Source organism: Octopus sinensis, linkage group LG26, assembly GCF_006345805.1.
Source record: "Octopus sinensis linkage group LG26, ASM634580v1, whole genome shotgun sequence".
NCBI classification, from domain to species: Eukaryota; Metazoa; Mollusca; class Cephalopoda; order Octopoda; family Octopodidae; genus Octopus; species Octopus sinensis.
In genome coordinates, this window is record NC_043022.1 from 15,265,292 (window position 1) to 15,289,022 (window position 23,731).

The 23,731-nt window shown below is 38.7% G+C and overlaps 1 protein-coding gene across 10 annotated transcripts in view; it reads right to left on the minus strand.

The window, feature by feature from the left end:
- The window catches only part of LOC115224794 (protein kinase C iota type), a 173,314-nt gene that overhangs the window by 65,138 nt on the left and 84,445 nt on the right, over positions 1-23,731 (minus strand). For 7 of the 10 annotated variants that reach the window (XM_036513638.1, XM_036513632.1, XM_036513640.1 and 4 more), the window contains exons 6-11: positions 22,243-22,328; positions 18,829-18,963; positions 15,847-15,922; positions 14,384-14,418; positions 12,537-12,569; positions 6,161-6,190 (exon numbers count right to left, since the gene is read on the minus strand). In XM_036513638.1, the coding sequence (XP_036369531.1) occupies positions 6,161-6,190; positions 12,537-12,569; positions 14,384-14,418; positions 15,847-15,922; positions 18,829-18,963; positions 22,243-22,328 (395 nt within the window). The remainder of the gene's footprint in view (positions 1-6,160; positions 6,191-12,536; positions 12,570-14,383; positions 14,419-15,846; positions 15,923-18,828; positions 18,964-22,242; positions 22,329-23,731) is intronic. The other 3 variants (XM_036513636.1, XM_036513635.1, XM_036513637.1) reach the window with 2 other exon arrangements.

The window sequence follows — 23,731 nt, forward strand, 5'->3', positions numbered from 1 at the left end:
ACTGACTGTTTGCTTAATGTCTTGATGAAACAACCTACATAAACACATACAAACACACACACACGCACACAGAGGCATAAGACTGATTCTCAGACAGACTCAAGGAAAACCTTGAAGAGAGAGGGCATATCCTTGATGAGGTCACAAATAGTGATGAAAGGATTTTGACTAACAAATGATTGTTTAACCTGAAAATTAAACAACTAATTAATTAGTTGGTTAGATAATTAACTAATTGACAGAACCAGTGCATGTGTTATTATTGGCATAATGACCCTCTCTAGACACAGCAATGGTTTCTTGTTAAGACCTTTTTATTTGTTCATTCTTTTCCTTTTTTTTCATACCGAAAGTTGGTGACCCGTGACATCATTGGTTACAGGGCTTCAACAGGCCAATCCCTGGTTCACAGCATTTCCGAAGGTGACAAAGACAAGGGATTGTCTACACAATTGGGAGAAACAAATAACTATACAGGATATCTTAACCAACATTTACATCTTTCAATGAGATCCATCAGCACTTGACAACACCAGAGTCTCAATGTCTACTTTTCAATGCTTGCATACATCAGAAATGACTTTAAGACGGAAATTTTCTACAGCCGGATGCTCTCCCTGTCAACAACCCTCATCTGTTTCCAAGCAAGGTGGCTTCGAGGTTTCAGCTAGCTAAGCCATCAGCGGCAGTCTAACAATGGCTGAAGCTTCCAAGTCACTGCCAACGACATTCTTGTATAAGAATATTAAATCTGTACTCGAAAAAGAGTACAGAGAAGTCCACCAGATTAAAGGACGCTCGTTTTTATTATAACTAAACATAAAAAAACAAACATTTATATACACACACACATATATATATACTCTCTTTACTCTTTTACTTGTTTCAGTCATTTGACTGCGGCCATGCTGGAGCACTGCCTTTAGTTGAGCAACTCAACCCCGGGACTTATTCTTTGTAAGCCCAGTACTTATTCTATCGATCTCTTTTTCCGAACCGCTAAGTGACGGGGACATAAACACACTAGCATCGGTTGTCAAGCAATGCTAGGGGTACAAACACAGACACACAAACACACACACACACACACACAGACACACACATATATATATATATACATATATACGACTGGCTTCTTTCAGTTTCCGTCTACCAAATCCACTCACAAGGCTTTGGTCGGCCCGAGGCTATAGTAGAAGACACTTGCCCAAGATGCCACGCAGTGGGACTGAACCCGGAACATTGTGGTTGGTAAGCAAGCTACTTACCACACAGCCACTCCTGCGCCTATGTATGAATGAATGTATGGACATCTATGGAAACAAAATAATTGCCAATTCAAAAAGATTTAAGGAAGAAGCTTAAAAGAAAACCCCTAAACAAAGAAAGAAAGAAAGAAAGAAAGTACATAAAAGGTCTCTGAAGAATTTTAATTAAGACAAATGAAGAACATGGGGATGAGGGTGGGTGGGGAAAGGACGTGATGATAATTTAATAACTAAGATAAATGGCATGGTGGGTGGGGTAGAGATGAAAATGTAATAAGAATCTAAATAATTAACAGAGAAAAGTAAACAAAGCAAAATATCAACAATAAGAAAATTTCAGAAAAATAACATTTTTGGGGTTGTTTTTTTTTTTGTTTTTTTACTGCAAAAGAAAATTAAATGCATCGTTATAACGAATGAGAAAACAGCAATAATAAATATCATTGCCTGTTTTCTCCAATTTTATTATTATTATTATTATTATCATTATTACTACTACTACTACTAATATTTATTATCATTATTATTATTATTATTGTTATTATTAATGTTATCACAATAATTACTATTATTATTATTTATTTATTATAATTATTATCATCATTGTTATGATTATTATTATGATTATTATTATTTTTATTATTATTATGATTATTATTATTATTATTATTATTATTATTATTATTATTAAGGCGGTGAACTAACTGGCAGAGGCATTAGAATGTTGGACAAAATGCCGAGAGGTATTTTGTCTGTTTCCACATTCTGAGTTCAAATACCGCTGAGGTCAACTCTGCCTTTTTCTCCATTCAGGGCCGAGAAAAATAAGTAAAATGAAATCCTGGGATTGATTGTCGTCAAATTCCCCCTTCCCACCAAAATTTCAGGCTTTTTGCCTTTAGCAGAAAGAATTATTATTACCATCATTATTAAAGTGGTGAGCTGAAAGAAGCATTATCAGAACAGACAAAAATGCTTCACGGCATTTCACCCGTCTTTACATTCTGAGTTCAAAGGCTACCAGGGTTGACTTTGCCTTTCGTCCTTTTGAGGTTGATAAATTAAGTACCAGTCATGCACTGGGGTCGATCTAATCAACAAGCCCCCCCCCCACTCCCCAAAACTTTCAGGCCTTGTGCCGAGAGTAGGAAAGATTATTTATTCTTTTATTAAAAGAAGACAGCAAGCTGGCAGAAATGTTAGCATGCCGGGCAAAATGTTTAGCAATATTTCCTCTGCCACTACATCCTGAGTTCAAATTCTGCCAAGGTCGACTTTGCTTTTCATCTTCTCGAGATCAATGAAATAAGTACCAGTTATGCACTGGGGTTGATGTAATCAACTATCCCCACTTCTCTCCAAAAAAATTTTCAAAGCCTTGCACCTACGTAAAAAGTACCATTTGAGCGTGATCGTTACCAGCGTCGCCTTACTGGCACTTGTGCCGGTGGCTTGTGAACAAAACATTTGTCCAAGGTTGTTGCCAGTGCCGCTGGACTGGCTTCTGTACAGGTGGCACGTAAAAAACACCATTTCGAACGTGGCCATTGCCAGTACTGCCAGATTGGCCCTTGTGCCAGTGGCACGTAAAAGCGCCCACTATACTCTCGGAGTGGTTGGCATTAGGAAGGGCATCCAGCTTTAGAAACTGCCAGATCAGGATTGAAGCCTGGCGCAGCCATCTGGTTTGCCAGTCCTCAGTCAAACTGTCCAACCCATGCCAGCATGGAAAGCAGATGTTATACGATGACGATGATGATGATTATATATATATATATATACAGAAAACAGAAAATGGAAAAGTACCGATGAACAACAACTAACTAACATCAATTATTTATTAATTAATAAATTGTTACTTTTCCATTTCCTGCTTTCTTTAAATTGTGATTCTTGATAAATCTATGTATATTCTTGTCTTTACCTATAACCTATGAGCATATGTTTGCCCATGGTCACACATAGGTAATATACTGGTAGTGTGTATGGATACTTCTATCCCTTAGATGGTTATTTTAACCTCTAACTCAACTAACCTATATATATATATATATATATATATATATAGTTTCAGTATCCAGTACTTTACCTCCCCTCCTTCAGATAATCCCTGATTACCTCCTATAAAAATTATTTGCTCCCAGATTCATTTACAAAATATCCTTCTTCCTGTTATCATGGAACGAAAACTATTTCTGATAGCATGAAATTGTAACATTATCACTAACATCTTAGTCATGATTAGCACGAGCGAAACCAGTCAACTCGGTAAATATTCTACTTCATAAAACTAGCATTCTTTTATTCTTTTATTCTTTTATTCTCGTTTCAGTCATTTGACTGAGGCCATGATATTTATTTTACCCAACATAAAATTTATGTGCATTTTTCTTTTGAAACTTTTTTTCCGCTACATTTCACCATGAATGAAAAAGAAAATCTAAATACCCACACACAGACACATATGAACACCAAGTTCTACATTGTAGTCATTCATACAAATATATAACACATCAACCTTAAACAAAGAAAACAAGATAGGAACCACATTGTAAGGAACAACACAAATCAATAGAAAAATTCACACAGGATCTACCTTCTATCCACTAACAATAAACACAGCTACTACTACTACTACTACTACTACTACTACTACAACAACTAAAAAAATATGACAGGTTCTAGATTGGAGCCATTGACACAAAAGATATTCAGAATTTCACACAAACACTACCTATTCTCAGGGAATTTCATACTTTTGGTTCCTTTATTAAATTTCTGAATATCTTTATATTATTCTTCAACAATAATAGGCGCAGGAGTGGCTGTGTGGTAAGAAGCTTGTTTACCAACCACATGGTTCCATGTTCAGTCCCACTGCATGGCACCTTGGGCAACTGTCTTCTTCTATAGCCTCGGGCCGACCAAAGCCTTGTGAGTGGATTTGGTAGACGGAAACTGAAAGAAGCCCATCGTATATATGTATATATATGTGTGTGTGCATGTATGTTTGTGTGTCTGTGTTTGTCCCCCTAGCATTGCTTGACAACCGATGCTGGTGTGTTTACGTCCCCGTTACTTAGCGGTTCGGCAAAAGAGACCGATAGAATAAGTACTGGGCTTCCAAAGAATAAGTCCAGAGGTTGAGTTGCTCGATTAAAGGCGGTGCTCCAGCATGGCTGCAGTCAAATGACTGAAACAATCAAAAGAGTAAAATAATATTACTGACAGGAACTTCGAAGTTTTAACCAGTTAAGCCATCATCGGATTGCAGTTGATGATGGCTCAACTGGCCAAAACTTTGAAGTCCCTGTCAGTAATATTCTTGTTTGATGATAATATATTTGTACTCTTTGAAAGTACAAAGTAACCTTTCTGACTTGATGTAAAATTGTTATTTATTATGACCAAACAAAAAAAACAAACACTTAAGAGAAGTTGTGTGCCTCCAGCCAATGAGGATGGGGAGGCACATCTACAACCAAGAATTTTATACGTGTGAAACCATTGGTAACTCTCTGACCAGCCATAACAAGTAACCTAAATGTGTGTGTGTGTGTGTGTGTGTATATATATATGGTGGAGGTGCAATGGCCCGGTGGTTAGGGCAGCGGACTCGCGGTCGGAGGATCGCGGTTTCGATTCCCAGACCGGGCGTCGTGAGTGTTTATTGACCAAAAACACCTAAAGCTCCACAAGGCTCCAGCAGGGGGTGGTGGCGATCCCTGATGTACTCTTTCATCCCAACTTTCTCTCACTCTTTCTTCTGCTGGCCTGCTCGCTTAGCCAGCGGGGTGGCGTCATTCGAAGGCTAAAACAATGCAAAGCGCATTGTGACCAGCGATGTGTAGCAACATCTGATAGCCTGGTCAGTTACGTGACTTTATATTTATATATATATATATATATATGTGTATATATATATATATATATATATAAAGTACACACACATGTATAGATATACTAGCAGTATCGCCCGGCGTTGCTCAGGTTTGTAAGGGAAATAACTATAAAGCATTTTTAGAGTTATAGCCCAAAAATAGCAAAACATGATGGTAAATTCTTTTTTTAGTTAAAAAAGGTGGAGTTGCGTCCCCTAGACTGTTTGCGGTTTGTGTTTCTGATTCTCGACCCCATGTCGAATTTATCGATTTCTTTCAGAACTGGGGGAACTTTTCAAAATTTTCGCTGCGTTAGTTTTGAATCATGACATTGGGCTATGTGTGTGTCAAGTTTCATCAGAATCGGTTGAAAGCCGTGGTCAGGGTGAGGGTACAACCAAACAGACACACAGAAACACGCTCAGACAAACTGCCGTTTATATAGAGAGAGATAATTGTTTATCATCAATTTCCCATGATGGTAATGGCTGGATGGTAAGCCAGAGGGTGAAGCTGAGCTCCAGCATCTGCTCTTCCTACCACCAACATTATTATTATTATTATTAAGGCATGACCTGGCAGAATCATTAGTACGCCGGGCAAAATGCTTAGCGGTATTTTGTCCGTTCTGAGTTCAAATTCTGCCGAGGTCAACTTTGCTTTTAATCCATTCAAGGCTGATAAATTAAGTACCAGTGAAACACTGGGGTTGATGTAATCGACTAGTCCCCTCCCCCCAAATTTCAGGCCTTGTGCCTTTAGCAGAAAGGATTACATTATTACATTTTTTGGATACATTTTGTTTTTGTATCATTTCCTCAGATTAAACTTTGAATGAATTTAACAACAAAATGAAAAGATTAAACAACAAGTGATGGGGAAAGACACAAGGGAGGGTACTGAAGGGTACAAAACGGGGGGGGGGACTAAACAAGCTACAAAGACAATAAAGGAGTGTCATGGTTAGGTGGGTGGGAGTTGGTAACAGGACATCAGTAGTGTTTCTCTTACGCTGTCAGATGTGACATCAGACCAGGTGTCCTGCGATGGAATAAAAGCATTTAGGAAGAAAAAGAAAAAGAAGAGAAAACATAAGAATGAAGAGGAGGAGGAGGACCTGGAGAATAAAAGTGAAATTATAAAGAAAGATAACAAAACGGTTTTGTGGTGACGAGAGTGGAACAAGAATTTAGAATTTGCAGTGAGAGGGGTCAGGGCCAAGAAAATGGTTTTGGAGAGAAGTTTTAACCCTTTCGTTACCAACCCGGCTGAAACCACCACTGGCTCTGTAGTACAAATGTCTTGTTTTCATAAGTTCTAAATTAAAATCTTCCAACAAACCTTAGTCACAATTTATGTTCCTTAATCTAGCTTAATGATAACTAAGTTATTTTACTAAATTCTCTGCTATATTTAAAGTAATTGAAAGAAACACAGAGCATCTCAACAGAAATAGGGTAACAAAAAGGGTTAAAATATATAATAGAGAAACAATTCTTAACCCTTTCGTTACTAACCTGGCTGAAACCTTCTCTGGCTCTGAGTACAAATGTCTTGTTTTCATAAGTTTTCAATTAAAATCTTCCACCAAACCTTAGTCATAATTAATGTTCCTTAATCTAGCTTAATGATAATTGAGTTATTTTACTAAATTCTTTGTTATATTTGAAGCAATTGGAAAAGACACAGAGCATCTCAACAGAAATAGGGTGCCTCCTTGCTTCCCAGACCCCGGTTGAACTGTCCAACCCATGCTAGCATGGAAAACAGATGTTAAACGGTGATGATGATGATTCACAAGATCCATCTCCAATTTGGCAAAGATAACCTGGGGTTAAAGGCTGGAGAGAGAGAGGAAGTTGTAATATTCATGTGTTTATAATAGAGAGGTCAAAAGGGGGCAGTTGTGATAGCAACTATTGGTGATGATGATGATGAAATAACGACAACGATGATCATTATCATCATCATCATCATCATCATCCTTTAACATCCATTTTCCGTGCTGGCATGGGTTGGACAGTCTGACAAGACCTGGCGAGTCAGGGGACTGTGCCAAGCTCTGCTGTCAGCTTTGGCAATGGATTCTACAGCTGGATGCCCTTCATAACAACAACCACTTTTTCTGAGTGTACTGGGTGCTTTTTGAATGGCACCAGCACCAATGGGGTCGCCAAGCAATTTGCAAGACTAAGCTCCCTCAGCTGAGGAGGGAGTAGTGTTGAGGGAGGTAGCTTTGTGCCAGGTGATGAGAGGCTGAAAATAATAACAAAGGGATGGAGATGGGGGTCATGCTGTGGAAGAGCCACAAGGGTGCCCCAGTTGGAAAAAAAAAAGAGAGAGACTTAGAGAAAGGGGCAGAAAGAGAGGGGAGGAGAGAGAGATGGTGATGGAGACCATCAGGACATACCTCAATGTACAGTGGGGGGTGGTGAATATAAGTGAAGTGAGGATGATAATTATAATAATTTCTATTATATACAATAACAATAATGATAATAATGGCAATCAATAATGACATCAATATTTACATATACATACATATATATATATACACATACATACATATATATATATATACACATACATACATATATATATATATACACATACATACATATATATATATATACACATACATACATATATATATATACACATACATACATATATATATATACACATACATACATATATATATATACACATACATACATATATATATATATATAATACACATACCTTAATACACATACATACACATACATATATACACATACTACATATATATATATACACATACATACATATATATTATATTATATTACATATCATATATATATACATACATACATATATATATACATACATACATACATACATACATATATACATACATCATATATATATACATACATACATACATATATACATACACAACATATATATATATACATACTACATATATTATAACTACATACATATATCTATATACATACATACATTATATATATACATACATACATATATATATACATACATACATATATATATATATACATACATACATATATATATACAACATACATACATATATATATTATACATACATACATATATATATACATACATACATATATATACATACATATATATACATACATACATACATATACATACATACATACATATATATACAATCCATACATACATACAATCATACATACATATATATATATATATATATATAAAATGTAACGAACGAAGGAAAAACTTCCTTCAGTGGGGTGTAAAACATCCAATTCTCTTGTACGTCAGTTGAATACCACAGAAATAGGAGCATAAACACAAAATACAAACAATAAAATAAATAGAGGAATATAATTGGCAATCTAACAATTTATTTATATTATAAAATAATATAAACATAAGACAACGTAAAAAATATTAAACAACAAATTGTTGGCCTTTTTGGTTTTTCAATAATTTTTTATGTTGTTTTATATTATATTTATATCATAATATAAATAAATTGTTAGATTGCCAATTATATTTCTCTATTTAATTTACGGTTTATAAATATTCAAGAATTATCATGCAAAATTCTTTTGAGTCTTGCACAAGGCCAGCAGAGAGTGTTAGCTAATTACAGCAACCGCAGTACTTGACCGGTACTTTATCAATGCCCAGAAAGTATGAAAGGCAAAGTCAACCTTAGCTGGGATTTGAACTCGGAATATAAAAAAGCCAAACGAAAATGCCGCCAAGCATTCTGTCTGAGATGCTAACGATTCTGCCATTCTGCTGCTTTGTAACATGCAACAACGGAAAAAGTACGACTGCAATCCAAAAGTATTGGGTTGGTCCATAATCATTGCGGCTTTTTTTCGACACATTTTATTTGCCAAAAACAATAACAACGTTTAACAAAAACATCTTTAAATGAAAGTCTGACCATCTGCCAAGCAAATGGAAAGCAGTAATTGAAGTAGATGGTGACTATGCTCCGGAATAATCATTTAACCCTTTTGTTACCAACCCGGCTGAAACTGCCTCTGGCTCTGTAGTACAAATGTCTTGTTTTCATAAGTTTTCAATTAAAATCTTCCACCAAACCTTAGTCACAATTCATGTTCCTAACACTAGCTTAATGATAACTAAGTTATTTTACTAAATTCTTTGTTATATTTAAAGTAATTGATAGAAACACAAAGCATCTCAATATACAATATTGTTAAAATATACAATAGAGAAACAATTCTTAGCCCTTTTGATACCAACCTAGATGAAACTGTTTCTGGCTCTGTAGTACAAATGTCTTGTTTTCATAAGTTTTGAATTAAAATCTTCCACCAAACCTTAGTCACAATTTATGTTCCTAACACTAGCTTAATGATAACTAAGTTTATTTTACTAAATTCTTTGTTGTATTCAGAATTAATTGAAAGAGACACAGAGCATCTCAAAATAAATACAGTAATGAAAGGGTTAAAGATGTTTTTGTTGAATATTGCTATTGTTTTTGTTGAATAAAATTTGTTGCAAAAAATCTGCAAAAATTATGCACCAACGCAATAAGATGCAACGAGAAAAAAATACAACTGCAACCAAAAAGTAACTTGCAGGGTTTTTTTTTTTTGGCAAGAGTGGGAGGGCAAAAAGAGGAGTGGAGTGGCAGGGAAATAAGCGGAGGAGTGAAGGTGGGAGGGAGAGAGAGAGAAAAAGAAAGAGAAAAGGAAAGAATCATAGAATCTTGTGGTTTCGCTGACAACCTGAGTAAGGGAAAGAAACGAGGATGGACTCCCTGTTTAGACGTCTTCAAGCAATCAGACATGTCTACGAAAATCTCAGTGGTGCAACTGCCACACCACTACATGCTAACAAAGCAGTCTCTAGGTCAGTGGTTCTTAACCGCAGCGCCAAGGTTTGAATGTGGCCCCTGAGCATCCTTGTGGTGGGCCTCAATGATCTTTATTCTATAAATGTAATAAATTCTTTATCTTGGGTTCTACATTATTTTGGTGTGACCCCTTAAAAAGAAATCCAGGTTTGGGATCTGGCTTGGATACTGAAAGGGGTTGAGAACCACTGCTCTATATGGCTGCTCAGTCTGCTAGAAGCAACAGCCAAATGTCCTTCAGATCATGCATTGCTATCTTCGGAAAAGCAAAAAAGAGGAAAATAAAAAAATAAAAGGGACACATTGGACAAGAAGTTAATGTAGTCTTAAACATAGAATACCTGAAGAAAAGATGGAATGGGCATGGTTGGAACCCATTTTATCATAGGTCTGCTGAATCAAAACAGACATGGTACTAAGCAACAACTAAAGCAGTCTTAGAAAAAAAACATCATTCCTTCCTTTTTGTCCATCATCATCATCATCATCAGTGCTTTGATGCTGGTAGGGGTCAGACGAAAATGGTCAAGGTAGATTTTCTATGACCAGATTCACTCCCAGTTGCCAACCCTCGACTGCTTTGATGCAAAGTAAATATCCCCCGGTGAAGGTCCATGGCTTAGGGGTTAGGGGCATTTGGCACAGACTCATAAGGTCGCGAGTTCAATTTCCAGCAATGCATTGTGTCCTTGGGCAAGACACTTTATTTCACATCGCTCCATTTCACTCAGCTGGCAAAAGTTAGCTGTACCTGTAATTTCAAAGAGGCCACCCTTGTCACATTCTGTGTCACACTGAATCTCCCTCAGATTGAGCGTATGCATGCCTGTGGAGTACTCAGCCACCTGTACATCAATTTTATGAGACAGCTGTTCTGTTGATCGGATCATCTAGAACCCTAGTCGTCCTGACTGACGGAGTTCTACTGGGTGGGAACCCTAGTCTTGACATCGCATGAAGGTTGTAAACGAGCATCACCTTCATACAAGCAGTATGTTATTTATTCTTTTACTTGTTTCAGTCATTTGACTGTGGCCATTCTGGAGCACTGCCTTTTTTTAGTCGAACAAATCGCCCCTAGGACTTATTCTTTCTAAGCTTAGTATTTATTCTATATATATATATATACACATACACACATACATATATACAGACATGCAGACATACAATGGGCTTCTTTCAGTTTTCATCTACCAAATCCACTCACAAGGTTTTGGTCGGCCCGAAGCTATAGCAGAAGACACTTGCCCAACGTGCCATGCAGTGGGACTGAACCCAGAACCGTGTGCTTGGTAAGCAAGCTACTTACCACACACCCACTCCTGTGTCGATTTGTTTACAATTTCCATGGGAATAAAAAAAAAAGTGTCTAGCCATGGGGGAAACATTACCTTGTTTGCAAACAAGGTGAGGGTTGATGACAGGAGGAGCACCCAGCCTCAGAAAATCAGCCTCCGCATATTCCACCCAACTCATCCGAGCATGGAAAAGAGGGTATTGAATGATGATATTAATAATGATGAGGAAATCCAGTGATGAGTACATCAAACAAAAGTTATCTCTGGTTGTTGACATGAGACAAAGAAATCATCATAATCTTTCAACATTCATTTTCCATGTTGACATGGATGGATTGGATGTAACAGAGAAAGTGAGAGGAACAAATAGTGAGACGGACATTGTTGTTTAGCCAACCAATTCCAGACTGGTGACCATTCCCAATACAAAGCTAAATGATCAGATGGCAGCAAAAAGAGAGAGAGAGAGAGAGAGAGAGAGAAGAAGAAGGAGAGGGAGAGTTATAAAAACCCTACTAAAACAAAACAATAAAATATCTAAAAAAAATAGTTTTTGAAAACATACAATATAAGAAGGAAATTCTGAAGCTCAGGAAATTTCGCAAATGAAATGGGTAAATATAATATAAATCAAATATAGGAATAAATATATATATATATATATATATATATATATATAATATATATATATATATGCACTAATATTCAACAGTGAGAGCACTGCATTGGTAGATAAATATCCTTTGTTTGTAGGTTAAGGAGGCTACCAATAGTTTCATACTAAGAGATATCTTAACGATTATCATGTCTGCTACATGGGGAAACATTGGTTCTTGTCTCCAGCTTGGTGTTCTCATCCAGGATGGTGAGGAATACCAATGTTCCCCCGTGGCAGACTTGATAACCATTGAGATATCTCCATACATGAAGCCATTGGTAGCTTCGTTAACCCTCACACACACACACACACATGCATGCATGTGCTAATATATAAATATATAAATATGCAACAAGTAAAATGCATTAGAATCAGGGTACTAAGCACATTAGGATGTTAATTAATGCAGGACAAAAAAAAAATAACTATAAAAAACTAAGGATCAACACAATCCAGACAGGTAAGTCACAGGCATCACCATCATCATCATCAACAGCAGAAGACAAAGCGATAAATGAAATAAGAGAATACCTCTGTTGATGGCGTCTGGGCAGGGCTTGTCTCCTTGGTAACGAGAAGTGAAGATGAACAATTGTGCATTGTTTAGGAATTTTTTTTTTTACATGGCAATGGAACGGAATGGTTCAAATCACGACAAGGACGGAGAAGGATTTCTAGCTTTGTATGTATATTTTGAAAAGGATGTGTGTGCTAGTGTGTGTGTGCATGTGTGTGAGTGACTCTGAAAGAGTGTGTGTCCGTGCGTGCGAATATCCGAGAGAGAGAGAGTGTGTGTGTGACAGAGTGTGTGGGCACCTGTGTGTGTGAATATGTGAGAGAGAGAGTGTGTGTGTGTGTGCATAACGACCATATATATATATATATATATATATATATATATATATATGTGTAGATACATATATGTATATTACATGGTTGTTATATTTTTTTGATAACATAATAGGTTAGATAGGATGATGTCTATATTACAATATTACAATAACCAATAATATGTTGTGCATGTATAGTTAATTACCATCGTGAGATTAGCATTAATGTATTTCACTCTTTATCACAGAACCCCTAGGAACCTTTTTACAGAACCCTAGGGTTCCAGGGAACACCGGTTGAGAAACGTTGATCTAGACCCTATCTCTGTTTCAGTATAAGCATGAGGAATTATCACACTATCATATCTACCTCCATCTTAACACAGGTACAACACAAACTTTCAGGACTCTGATGGTCCAGAACCTCCTGTGATCCTGACTAATTAATTAACTAAATTTAATATTTGTTTAACCCTTTAGCATTCAGATAACTATGTCAAATGTAATCCTTAATTATCCACATCGTTATGAATTAATCGCATTATCTTGTAGCTATGAGATTTCAATGATGTGATTGTTTATTTTTAGAATGACATTGTAGGGTAGGTGTGAGAAGCTGAATCTAGTCAGTATCAACATAAACCTGGTAGAATATTCGGGCTGGATATGGTTCGGAAGAATTGGTAATATGGAAAGACTCTGGAGCCAGCCAATAGTTCCAGAAAATCAATGTTGTACCTGTATTAAATTTTGATTATCTTTATGAGAATGGAGACATATGTGAGTGTATGTGTGTAATATTATACATACATACACACATATATATATATACACACACACACACACACACACATACATACATAAATACCCACACATATATGTGAGGGTGCTGAAAGGTTCCTAGCTTTAAGGGTATCACAAAAGGCCTGGTTAAAGGCCCAATCTTCTGAGTTCTTTTACAAGGCTTAGAAAAACTGAAGGACCACTGCAATAAGTGTGTGAACCTGAGAGGGGAATATGTTGAATAAAATCATAATTAACTGATCCTCCTGTATTTTCTTTTACCCAAAGACAGGAACTTTTCGGACCCTCCCCTCTTATATACAACATTGGTTTCAGATTTTGGTACAAGGCCAACAATTTTAGGAGGGGAGGGGTAACTTGTTTAAATCGGCCCCAATGTTCAACAAGTACTTATTTTATTAACCCTGAAATGACAAAAGGTAAAATTGTCTGTGACCAAATTAAAGCATGGTATATTTACATCCCCATAACTTAGCGGTTCAGCAAAAGAGTTCAATAGAATAAGTACTAGGGTCGATGTGCTCGACTAAAGGTGGTGCTCCAGCATGGCCACAGTCAAATGACTGAAACAAGTAAAAGAGTAAAGAGAGTATGATAATGATGTAGATATAAATGTGTGTGTGTTTCGGAGTGGATGTGCATAAAGTAAACCAGTCAGTGTGCAAGGGTGCACGTGTGAGTGAATGTGTGAGTGAATGTGTCTGGGTGATCCCTGTCTTAGATAGAAACAGATTTTCAACTAACCTCATTGCTACTCTCATTCTTCACACTTTCCAAGACTGTCAGGGATGGCAACAACAATAACAACAACAGCATCAAGCATAAAGATTGGCGTTCACAGCAACCATGGTGTTGGCAGCAAAGCAGCAGCAGCGGCGGCAAGGATTGGTGGTGTAAATAGAAAAGAAAGAAAACAGAAAAATTCTTTAATCAAATGCAAAACGAAAATGGTTTCTTTCTCCACAATTCTATCCTAAAAGCGGCAAGGATTGGGCCAACGAGAAACTGAAGTCAGCCGATTTAATATAGCAGCCAAGAAAAAAGCTTAAAACTGTCATTTGCTGCTTTATTTCCGATGAAACACAGGGCCTTGTTTCAACTGAAAATATTGAAGAATTTACTAAAATAAATAATAGTTATCGCCATACTAATATGGCATTCTTATAAAAATAAGAATAAAGCTGTCCGCTTATTAGCTCCATGAGGCCATCGCCTTAAGTTAGCTATTTGTTCGAAGGTTATATGGATACAGTTTGTGTATCAATAGCTAACTTAAGGCGATGGCCTCATGGAGCTAATAAGCGGACAGCTTTATTCTTATTTTTATAAGAATGCCATATTAGTATGGCGATAACTATTATTTTCCGGGAACGCTGCCGTTGTTCTCTTTTAGAGAGACTTAGTAATTTTAATATTTCTATTATTACTAAAATAACTTTATCATTATAGGCGCAGGAGTGGCTGTGTGGTAAGTAGCTTGCTTACCAACCACATGGTTCCGGGTTCAGTCCCACTGCGTGGCATCTTGGGCAAGTGTCTTCTGCTATAGCCCCGGGCCGACCAATGCCTTGTGAGTGGATTTGGTAGACGGAAACTGAAAGAAGCCCGTCGTATATATGTATATATATATATGTATGTATGTGTGTGTGTTTGTGTGTCTGTGTTTGTCCCCCTAGCATTGCTTGACAACTGATGCTGGTGTGTTTACGTCCCCGTAACTTAGCGGTTCGGCAAAAGAGACCGATAGAATAAGTACTGGGCTTACAAAGAATAAGTCCCGGGGTTGATTTGTTAGACTAAAGGCGGTGCTCCAGCATGGCCGCAGTCAAATGACTGAAACAAGTAAAAGAGTATTATGAAGCTGGTGCTTTGAACATAAATCAACATGAAAATTTGATGGACGGTTCCTTTATGTAGATCCCTTTAACTCTTTTGCTGCCATATTTCTGTTGAAATACATGGCTTTTGTTTCAATTAATTTTGATAATGATGAAGAATTTAGCAAAACAACTTTGTGATTATGAAGTTGGTGTTTGGGACATAACGTGAAATTTTGATGAAAATAAGGAGTTCCTGATAGAACTAGGGGGTGATCTGAGGGAGATCGGTACCAGCAGGGTTAAAACAGGAACACCACGTGCTGAAATTTGAAAGTGTTACTATTAATATTTTCATTGTTATAGTGTAATTATTCTTAATTATCTCACCTGCAGAGTGTAATCCATTCTGAGAGGCTTCGTCTGTGTTGAGAGCAGGCTGTTCTTGGCGGAACAGTGGTGTATCCTGACAGAAAAGAAACGGTTGAATGGAAATCATCAAAGACATTGAACAAGCCACTCACAGACTTCCCCCATTCTCTCTCGCATCATCTTCACGTCACACACCAAGCTGTCTTTCAATCAGGGCTGTGGAGTCGAAACAAAAAACTTTGACTCCGACTCTTCTACCATTGGCACCTCCGACTCCTCTTAATGTGCTCTACACACTTCATAAAGCATATGTGTACGCTTGTGCTTTGAGCAGGCCAATGTGTCTTAACTGGTTTATATTAAAGAATATGGATATTGTGAGTCAGAGTCGGTATAGTTTTATCGACTCCAGCTACCCGTTAATTGTTTCTGACTTTGACTCCATCACTCTGACTCTGCAGCCCTGCTTTCAGTACACATGGCAGCAGGTGACACACTCACCCTCACTCCTTTCCTCATACCCCACATCAACAGATTCACATGACTCTCAATAAAATTAAGCAAATTTATAGGTGCAGGCGTGGCTGTGTGGTAACGAACTTTGCTTCCCAACCACATGGTTCCACGTTCAGTCCCACTGCGTGGCACCTTGGGCAAGTGTCTTCTACTACAGCCTCATGCCAACCAAAGCCTTGTGAGTGGATTTGGTAGATGGAAACTAAAGTGAAAGAAGCCTGTCATATATATATATATATATATATATATATATACACATATACATATACATATATATATATATATATATATATATATGACAGGCTTAGTGGTTAGGGTGTTGTGCTCATGACTGCGAGATCATGGGTTCGATTCCCAGACCGGGCATTGCATTGTGTTCTTGAGCAAAGCACTTCATTACACGTTGCTCTGGCATCATTTCGTCATCTGACATGTGGCACATGGTGCACCTGTACAGGTAATGTCAATTTGATGGAGCGGGTGAGCTTATGTCTACACAAACATTTGATCACAATAAACAATTCATCTGTGTGGTTGTTCCTGAACCCTCCTACGTTGTCTAATGACGGGAGAGTCCATGATGTGTGTGTGTGTGTGTGTGTGTGTCGATTTGTTTCCCACCATCGCGTAAGAACTGGTGTTGGTGTGTTTACGTCCCTCTCGCTCAGCAGTTCAACAAGAGTGAACGATAGAATAAGAGTCAGAACCAGGTGCCTTGGAAGCAAATTTCTTACCAAAAGATCAAAATGTTGAAATATGAGCATCATGAAGAACGAAACAGGGTGAAATGATGAAGCGAGAGAAATTATTGTGGACCTAGCGGGAATTAAAGGAAGGCAGGTGAGATGAGATGTATAAAGAGAGGAAAGGTGTTGGATGTGAAGAATGAATGGGATGCTGACAGAGAGAGGGGAATCCATTTTTTGGATCAGCAGAGGTGGTCATCAAGAAAGAAGATGAGAAAGCATCAAGAATAATGAAGAAAGGAAAAGTGAGAATGGTTGAGAGGAATTGTGAGAGATGGGTTAAAAGGAGCAGGAATTTGGGGGTGGATGAAAGATGATGGAAATCTGTGGCTTGGTGGTGCCAGAAGACCATATTCCAGGAGATTGGGGAGTTGGGTAATGTCGCTGCTTCTTTCAAGGGGAAAAAAGGGATTCCTTGGACTGTGGCTTGCAGAGGGGAATAAAATTATGGGAGACTGGAAGGAAGGAACTGTGGAAGAATGTTGGAGTCAAAGATGAAGAAGGCAGTGAAGACCGATGGAATGGAGTTTGGATTTATGTCTGGAAGAAGAATGACAGATGGGGTTATTATTATGAGGTAGTTACAGGTGAAGGAGAGGGGACAGGTGAGTGAAAGAGAGGGGACAGGTGAGTGAAGGAGAGGGACAGGTAGTTACAGGTGAAAGAGAGGGGGCAAGTGAGTGAAGGAGAGGGACAGGTGAGTGAAGGAGAGGGAAAGGTAGTTACAGGTGAAGGAGAGGGGACAGGTGAGTGAAGGAGAGGGACAGGTAGTTACAGATGAAGGAGAGGAGACAGGAGAGGGAAAGGTAGTTACAGGTGAAGGAACAAGACAGGAGAGTGGAGTGGGACAGGAGAGTGAAGGAGTGAAACAGGTAGTTACAGGTGAAGGAACAGGACATGTTTGCTATTGTTGTTATACACAATGATGTGGAGTGGTCAATAATGTGAGAAGTTAATTTAATTGATTAATATAACGGAAATATTAGAGGTAACGACACTGACAACGGTAACAACAACAAAAATAACAACATCAAACAAGAACACAACCACAACAGCTGTAACATCAACATTATTAAAAATAACAACAACAACAGTCAACAATCACAACAATAATAACAACAACACCAGTATGGTGGACTCTGCTGTCATAGATGACCAACAAGGGTTTTGTAATTTCTTGCTGGACATCCAGAGGGATGATTTGTTTATAGTGATCAAATGTTTGTGTTGTACATTAAGCTCACACCGTCCATTAAATTGACATTACCTGTACAGGTGCACGAGTATATATAAAAATAAAAATAAATAAATGTTCCTTCTCGAGCCATGCCAGGCTCATAAGGGCCGGTTTCCCGGTTTCAGTGGCGTAGAAATTCCCCACCTGGACGGGACGCCGGTCCGACACAGGATTACTCACTTTTGCCAGCTGAGTGGACTGGAGCAATGTGAAAATGAAGTGTCTTGCTCAAGGACACAACGCATCGCCCGGTCCAGGAATCGAAACCACGACCTTGCGATCAACACCCTAACCACTAAGCCACGCGCCTCCACAGGTGCACGAGAATGTCATATGTCAGGTGTTGAAAAGAGCAACAAGAAATGTGTTTTTGCACAAAAATACAACGTACTACCCAGGCTGGGGATTGAACCCACTGTCGTGAGTGCAACACCATAACCACCAGGCTACGAACCTTCACAATAACAACAACAACAAGAAGAAAAAGGAAAACCAACTCACCACCTGCATCTCTCCACATACTTGCTTCACCAGTTTGTGGCATCGCTTGTGCACTAACAGCTTGCAGTTGATGCATTTGTACCCTTGACGGCCGAGACCCCAGATGCGGTCGGAGCAGAAATAGCAGACGGCTCTCTGTGTCAAGAAATGAAAGGCGTTAAACTGGGCCCTGATGTAGTGCACCGTCTTCACGACAAGCCGGACCAACGACACGATGGCTCTGGGCAGAACCGGAACCAGCTTGAGCAGCTTGAAAGCCATCGACGACCGTTTCGAAAAATGTCCAAATTAAATTCGACTAAAACTCAACTCAAACACAATAAAAACTACAATAATGATAATAATAATAATAATATTAATAATAATAATAATTATACAATAATAATAATATTAATAATAATAATAATAATAATAATTATACAATAATAATAATAATAATGTTTTCTTTAATTAAAGAATAACAAAGGACACATAATTATTTAAAGAATAATGAACATTGCAATTTTATACATACACACATATATACACACATACATATATGTATATACATATGTGTGTGTATATGTTTGTGTGTGTTTGTGTGTGTAAATGTCTCTAAATAAATGTTCGTACATGTGGTTCACACGCACACCTGCTACATATACAAGTCTCTAAGCACATGTATAGATCTGCACATAAATATGAATGTTTATATGAATGGATCGCATGGTTATACGTAGGTACATCTACAAGATACATGAATGGTGTTTGTTTGGTTTTTTTTTGTTAATTAACAAAATTATTAAAATTACTAATTAATAAAAAGAAATTTCCTCTTAACGATCACGATCCAACCAGTTAGCTTTCCCCCCCGTTTTCTTTCTCAAAACTTTTCTTCCGCTTTCAAATTCTGTTCATAATTAATCCAATTAGCTGTCGAAGGTGATAACAACACCGCTGCTCGTTAACAGGATCACAGCACCTTAAAGAAAGACACCCCCCCAAATGTTTCCAGGTAACTTTGCAATGCTTTGGCACACTGGATGAGAGTCATAACAACAACACTGGAAGTCGGTGGAAGTCACTGTGATACCTGGTCGTCAGCTGGCGGCAAGAGTGCCCCGCAGAGAAAGATATACATAGATTATATCCATAGCCAGTGTGAAGGAAGGAGGGGGCAATCTATATACATACATAAATAGACAGGTAGGTAGGTGTGTGTGTGTGTATTAGTGTATTAGTGCACTAACGTTCTTTATTTAATTTGAAGTGGAGATGAATTCAGAAAATAAAAACAGGAAAATATACGAGACATCTTGAAAGACGATGAAATATACTGCGGAAGACATGTAACAGGTGTGCATTGAACAGCATGTGTTTATGAGGGCACATGTGTGTGTGTGTGTGTGTGTGTGTGTGTGTGTGTGTGTGTGTTTGTAAATATATGCCAGTGTGTGTGTGCGAGAGTGTTTTGTGCGCGATCTGAAGTGCGGGATTTGCCTTAAGAAGAAATGATTGTTTGACTTTTTCTTCGTCTTGGTTTCCACATCACCAGTTTCCCCCACCTTCCTTCCGTTCCATTTTTCTCCTTCCCTCTTCTTCGAACAGTAGTAAACTAACAGGTTGGGTCAGCCTTCACAGTCGCTTTACAACAGACCGGTTTGTCATGGTAGGAGTGGTGGTGGTGGTGGTGGTAGTGGTTGAGCCACTGATATTAGCTGTAGTAGTGACTGGGGGGTGGAGTGCGGTAATATAAGTTGTATTTGAGATTGTAAAGGTACTGCTGACCATGGTGGTGGTGGTAGAAATAGCAGTGGTGATAGCAGTCTAGGTGGTAGTGGTGATTGTTGCGATGGCCAGGGCAACGCTGTGTAGTGATGTTGATGTTACAAGAGTCAGTGGTGGTGGTGATATCATCATCATCATCATTTAACGTCCGTTTTCCATGCCAGCATGGGTTGGACGGTTCGACCGGGGATCTGGGAAGCCAGGAGGTTGCGCCTGGCTCCAGTCTGATCTGGCAGTGTTTCTACAGCTGGATGCCCTTCCCAACGCCAACCACTCCGCGAGTGTAGTGGGTGCTTTTTTACGTGCCACAGGCACAGGGGCCAGAAAAAACAAACAAAAAAAATTATGTGTGTGTATGTATGTATATGTGTGTGTGTTTGTCCTCCCAACATCGCTTGACAACCGATGCTGATGTGTTTACATCCCCGTAACCTAGCAGTTCGGTAAAAGAGACTTACAAAGGATAAGTCCTGGGGTCGATTTTGCTCAACTAAAGGCGGTGCTCCAGCATGGCCTCAGTCAAATGACTGAAGCAAATAAAAGAATAAAAGAATAATAAAAACCACTGCTGTAGAAATACAACAAAATGCCAGAGGCAGGCTTGAACTCACGTAGCCACTGGACGGATTGTTCATTACCTATTCAGTCATGCTGTTAATATAATCCCTAAGTAGGATCACCCTGAACAGTGACACAGGTATAATCCAATGAATGGGCTTCTACCCAGTTTCCATTTACCCATTTTCCACTTGCAGGTATTGGGTCACCCCAAGACTACAGAAAAAGGGGGGAAAAATCACTTGTCCAAGATGACATGCAATAGGAGTGAACCCAGGACCTCATGGTTGCAAAGCAAACTCCCGAACCATTCAGCCACGTTGTGGCCACAACACACTTGTGTGTATGTGTAAAGATGTGCACCTGTGTATTTACTGCGTTCACACACACACACATATATATATGCATCTGTGTCTATTTCTAGACATGTGTGTGTAAGCCTGGTACTTATTCTATCAGTCTCTTTTGCTGAACCACTAAGTTACGGGGATGTAAACACACCAGCATCAGTTGTCAAGCGATGATGGAGAGACAAAACACAGACGAACAGACAAATTTATAGCATGTATTTATATTGTGTGTGAGAGAGAGAGAGAGAGAGAGAAAGAGAGAGGAAGAGAGAAAGATAGAGAGATAGAGAGCGAGATAGAGAGAGAGAGGAAGAGAGAAAGAGAGAGAGCGAAAGAGAGAGAGAAGAGAGAGAGAGAGAGAGAGGAAGAGAGGAAGAGAGGAAGAGAGAGAGAGTGAGAGAAAAGAGAGAGAGAGTGAAAGAGAGAGTGAAAGAGAGAGTGAGAGAGAGAAAGAGAGAGAGTGAAAGAGAAAGAGAGAGAAAGAGGGAGAGAGTGAAAGAGAAAGAGAGAGAAAGAGAGAGTGAGAGAGAGAAGAGAGAGAGAGAGAGAAAGAGAGAGTGAAAGAAAGAGAGAGTGAAAGAGAGAGAGAGTGAAAGAGAGAGAGAGTGAAAGAGAGAGAGAGTGAAAGAGAGAGAGAGTGAAAGAGAGAGAGAGAGAGAAAAGGAGATATTGGGAGATTTGGCTGTTATATTAAGCAGGTCAAGACACAACAGAGAAATACATAGGAATCTGGCGTTACCTTTGAGAACCGTTTTGCTTGGAATAAATGACCATTGATTCTGTACAGTTTTCTCCAACGCCTAGCACCTCTCCGATAAATGTTACCTGAACACAGAGAAAGAGGAAACAAAGGTAAATTTGCAATTAACAAACTGAAAATATTAATTAACTCACCTCCTTGTACCACGAGTGTACACCCTGACACCCCTGGAGTAGCCATGTATCTCCTCTACTACAAGACACCTGTTCTGCCGTCCAAGAATTTGGACCTGGAGATCTCCAATTCCAGCGACTTCAAGGGCCACCTCCCAGTGGTGTCGGGCACCAATGAAGAGCCCTCGACTACAACAAGACGACCAAAGTTTATTTTTCTTCCAAGATCTGGGGTCACCCGCCCCTAAGCCCTAGACCATCACCTAATCACCCTTACCTGTCTTGTTGCTTAGCAACAACAAGACACCTGTTCTTGTCCCTCTATCATACTTTGGTCTCCCATCATCAACTGGTGTAAAGCCACCTCCCTTAATACTTCTACTCCCACCACTTCTCAGTTGATGAGTCTTGTCTCGCAGATTACTTGGTGACCTCACTGGTGTTGGTGCCACATACAAAGCACCCAGTACACTGCATCCAGCCATAGAAGCCATGCCAAAGCAGACACTGGAGTTTGGTGCAGCCCTCAAGCTTTGTCAAATCTTGTCAAACCCATTTCTTTACTACCCACAAGGGGCTAAACACAGAAAGGACAAACAAGGACAGACAAACGGATTAAGTCGATTACATCGATCCCAGTGCATAGCTGGTACTTAGTTTATCGACCCCAAAAGGATGAAAGGCAAAGTCGACCTCGGCGGAATTTGAATTCAGAACGTAACGGCAGACGAAATACCGCTAAGCATTTCGCCCGGCGTGCTAGCAATTCTGCCATCCGACCCATGCCAGCATGGAAGATGGACTTTAACCCTTCACCATTCTAACCAGCCATATCAGGCACAACTATTTAACCTGTTTTAGGGTGAAACTGGCTGGATCTGGCCTCTCAGACACATCCTACAATGTCATTCTAAAAACGTTTTGTGTTCGAACAGGGCAGATCCGGCCTCTCACACGTACCTTACAATGTCATTCTAAAAACAATGCTTTACATTCGCACCAGCCAGAACAGGCCTCTCACACCTACCCTACAATGTCAATACTAAAACTGAACAGTCGGATCACTGAAATCTCAAAGCTATGAGATAATCCAGGATTAATACAACGAAATGGTTAACCCATTAGCATTCAGATTATTCCGTCAAACATAATGCCTATTGATTCCCATTGATTTGAATTAATCATGCATTATCTCATATCTTCAAGATCTTGATGGTGTAATTACCTAATGTAGAATAACATTGTAGGGTAGGTGTGAGAGCCTGGATCTGGTCAGTTTGAACATAAAACAGATTAAATATTTTGGTCGGTTTAATTACTAAAGGGTTAATGATAAAAATGTAAGAGAATATTTT